This window comes from Halyomorpha halys, unplaced genomic scaffold, assembly GCF_000696795.3.
Source record: "Halyomorpha halys isolate HHAL.00 unplaced genomic scaffold, Hhal_1.1 Scaffold360.1, whole genome shotgun sequence".
Classification (NCBI taxonomy): Eukaryota; Metazoa; Arthropoda; class Insecta; order Hemiptera; family Pentatomidae; genus Halyomorpha; species Halyomorpha halys.
In genome coordinates, this window is record NW_027110685.1 from 180,089 (window position 1) to 183,707 (window position 3,619).

Genomic DNA, 3,619 nt, shown 5'->3' on the forward strand with positions numbered 1-3,619 from the left:
ACAAACATATGTATTTATTATATATTATATGAATAATATTTTAAAGAAATTATGTTAAAATATGTACTTAGAGAAAACTGTTCAATAACAAGACATTAATTAGTAATTGTAATTAAACTAATTGATTAATAATTACTCAGAATGAATTATAAATGGAAATAAAGAATAATCCTAGTTAAAAAGAAAAAAAAAATTTGGAAAAATATTTAAAACTTTGAAAGAAATAAATTATTCAGCAGGGTGTTACAAAATTATTACAGATTAAATTCATTTTTAAATTTTCAAATAAAAATCTTCGTCGGTTTGACCGCAGAATGGACTTGTACCGGCTAAAAGATCTTCCAACATCTACTGATGTTATAGGGGCATACTTAAATGAAGCGATTTCCATTGCATCTAGTTCGGTATTCTGCATCAACTGAGCGGCTGTGTCATCATTTGTTATAATAAGGAATAAGACCCTTGCTCTTTTTAATTGATTCTGAAAAATTTTCGATGTAATTCTGTGTGAAAATTTATTATGGGCACTGCTTTTAATTTGTGTTCAAAGATGAAGGTATAGAACTTGTACGCACTATTTATGGTAAATGATAAATTTCACTTTTAAGTTTCTTGCGTTATCTTGAATTTTACGTTGTTGCTGCGAAAAATGTATTTACAATTGAACAAATAATTTAAGTAAAAATGTGATTCAGAATAAAATACCTAAAAATATGATAAAAATAACAAATATTTCAGAAAATATGTGATTTACAACAAAATATGTAAAAAAGGCCAAATATTTAAAAATATGTGAAATAAAATGGCTTCTTTTGGCCAGAAATGTCTTGAAACATCTATAGTTAGTAAGGAATCGCAGATATCATGGTCAGGTAAAAATATGTGAAAACATAAAAATCCTATCCCTACCTATGAGTAATGAAAAACACTAAAATAGAACTGAAGCCTTGCTTCAAAGTTTCATTAGCAGGTAAAGAACTGGACGCACTTTTATTTCGTAATGAAAATTTTTAAAGGCAATAAAAATGTAATTTTTTATTTTATTTTATTGTGTAATATTACATTCTGTCTTATATTATAGACAATGGTTATAGAAAGTTCATTCACACCATATTTACAAATATTTAAATCAAATGATAACTAAAAAAGAAGTAGAAAGGGGAAAAAAGTAAAATAAATATATTTATAAAAAAAAAAGAAAGGAAAAATAAAATGTTTTACTTAAAAAAAAAATTAAGTAAAATAATATGGTAAACACAATCATTCCTATTTACATTCAGCCTGGGGAGCTCCAAACCGAGCTCGTCCCTTCACTTGTAGGTTCTTCTATATACGAGGGTGGTTTGAAAAGTTCTCGGAATAACCGCTAGAGCAACGAGGTTTCTGCGCAATAATCACACATCCTTTATGAGCGAACACATGGCGTGAGTGCAAGTGATGACACTTTGTTGTTTAACTGTTGCCAAGTGGACCAGGGAGTTTAAATTTGGTCGGGAGAGCTTGATGAATTGACGAAACTTGGTCCACTACTATACCCCGAAGACAAAACAGCAGTCGAAGCAGTGGAAACATGCTGAGTCACCACCACCAAAGAAAGCAAAGGCAGTACGTTCGGCCGGAAAGGTCATGGCCTCCAGTTTACTGGAATAGAATCCAAAAGGCATTCTGCTGATAGATTATCTTCCTACTGGACAAACAATTACGGAGCAATATTATGCAAACCTCCTAGACCAACTACAGGAAAAGCGCGAAAAAAAGGCCTGGTTTAGCTAGGAAAAAATTCATCTTTCATCAGGACCACGCCTGCCCGCACATAAGTCTATGGTCATGGCAAAACTTCATGAACTGAGGTAAGAATTGTTGCCACATCCACCTTATTCACCTGATTTGGCACCATCAGACTTTCATCTCTTCTCCAAGCTGAAAATTTCCCTAGGTGGATTGAGATTTCCTACAACGGAAGAACTGACAGCCGAATTGGAGAGGTATTTTGCAGGCCTGGAGGAATCTTATTTTTGCGATGGGATCAAGGCATTGGAACATCGCTGGACCAAATGCATTAGTCTACAGGGAGTATATGTTGAAACATAAAAGCAGTTCAAGAAACTTCTTTATAGTATATTCCGAGAACTTGTCAAACCACCCTCGTACTATATATATATATATATATATATATATATATATATAATTTCAAATATAAAGAACATGGTCAGGGTTGCCATGAACAAGAACAAAGATTGTTATCAATTAGTTTCGGCCCACCTTGTAGGTCTACATCAGGGCTGTTCAAGATAAAAGTAAAGCTATTATCTTTAACAGCCCTGATAAAGTCTTACTAAGTGAGGCGAAACGTCAGATAATAAATAATTACATTTTTTTTTTTTTTTTTTTTTTTACCGCAAACCCAACCATCTTCTTCATATTTGTTTTCTTCTACTATTTTGATACATTTATTGACCGCCACCCAGACTATCTGCCTACAAAATAAAGATTTAGTATAAATATTATTATTAATTTTTTTTTAAAATAAATAATTTAATTTCTATCCATTTTAGTCTCAAAACATTTTATTTTTCTTATAAGTCCGACGTTTCGGCCAATTCGACCATCCTCAGGGACAATCTACTTAATACAATTTTGGAATGCTTCATAAAATTTTTAAGGAATACTGACTGTGATAAATGATTTTAATTTTGGTTTTAATGTGAATATTGACTAATTAGAAATTGTTGTTTTGACCTGGGCAGAATAGCCTGCATGGAGTTTTTAAATTATATAATTCCAAAATTGTGTTAAGTAGATTGTCCCTGAGGATGGCCGGATTGGCCGAAACGTCGGACTTGTAAGAAAAATAAAATGTTTTGAGACTAAAATGGATAGAAATTAAATTATTTATTTTTAAAATAAATTACCAGTCTCAAGAAAGTGTTTAAGATTATAAATTAAATTTTTATTAATTTTTCTCTTCTCCTTTGTAATTGTACCCTCTTCTACCTCTGGGCAGTGTTAAATTCCTGCTTGTACATCCATAACTATAAATAAGCAATGTTAATGAGAAATATTACAGATGGAGAGACATCTAAGAGGTATAGTATGACAATGGACCAGCTAGATAAGAAAAGCAACAAATTGGCCAGAGGAATAGTACATCATTGCGGTGAACTAGTGGCGCTGAACAAGGATGGTGACCGTGTGGTCATGATCTGCATTCCACCATCTTGGAAGTTGATCTGCACGATCCTGGCCGTTTGGAAGGCTGGTGCTTGCTACCTTCCTGTAGAACCCCCAGCACCAAAAGAAAGAGTTAGGCATATGCTACAAGAAGCTAAACCATTTCTTGTCATAAGCGACTGGGGTAAAATCAATTATTCATATAAATATTTTACTATTATATCAACTTTTTTAATCTATTAATTGAAATGATCTATGTTAATCCATTTTTAAAAAAAGCCCAAAAAAAGAATACTTCTTCATCTTCAATGCACATGTCTCTTTTTTTTATTTAATGTAATTTACAACTGTACAAAATAATACAATAAGTAAACATGTTGTATGTTTCATATTCACTTGAAAATCTTGGGAAGGAACCACCCATTGGTGGTACTTCAAACATTAATTT

The 3,619-nt window shown here is 32.0% G+C and overlaps 1 protein-coding gene across 1 annotated transcript in view; it reads left to right on the forward strand.

Annotated features, from left to right (window-relative positions):
* The window catches only part of LOC106681699 (beta-alanyl-bioamine nonribosomal peptide synthetase ebony), a gene marked incomplete in the record, with an annotated part of 42,594 nt that overhangs the window by 8,455 nt on the left and 30,520 nt on the right, over window positions 1-3,619 (forward strand). Inside the window, 1 exon segment of the mRNA XM_014422157.3 lies at window positions 3,068-3,355. Within this exon segment, the coding sequence (XP_014277643.1) occupies window positions 3,068-3,355 (288 nt within the window).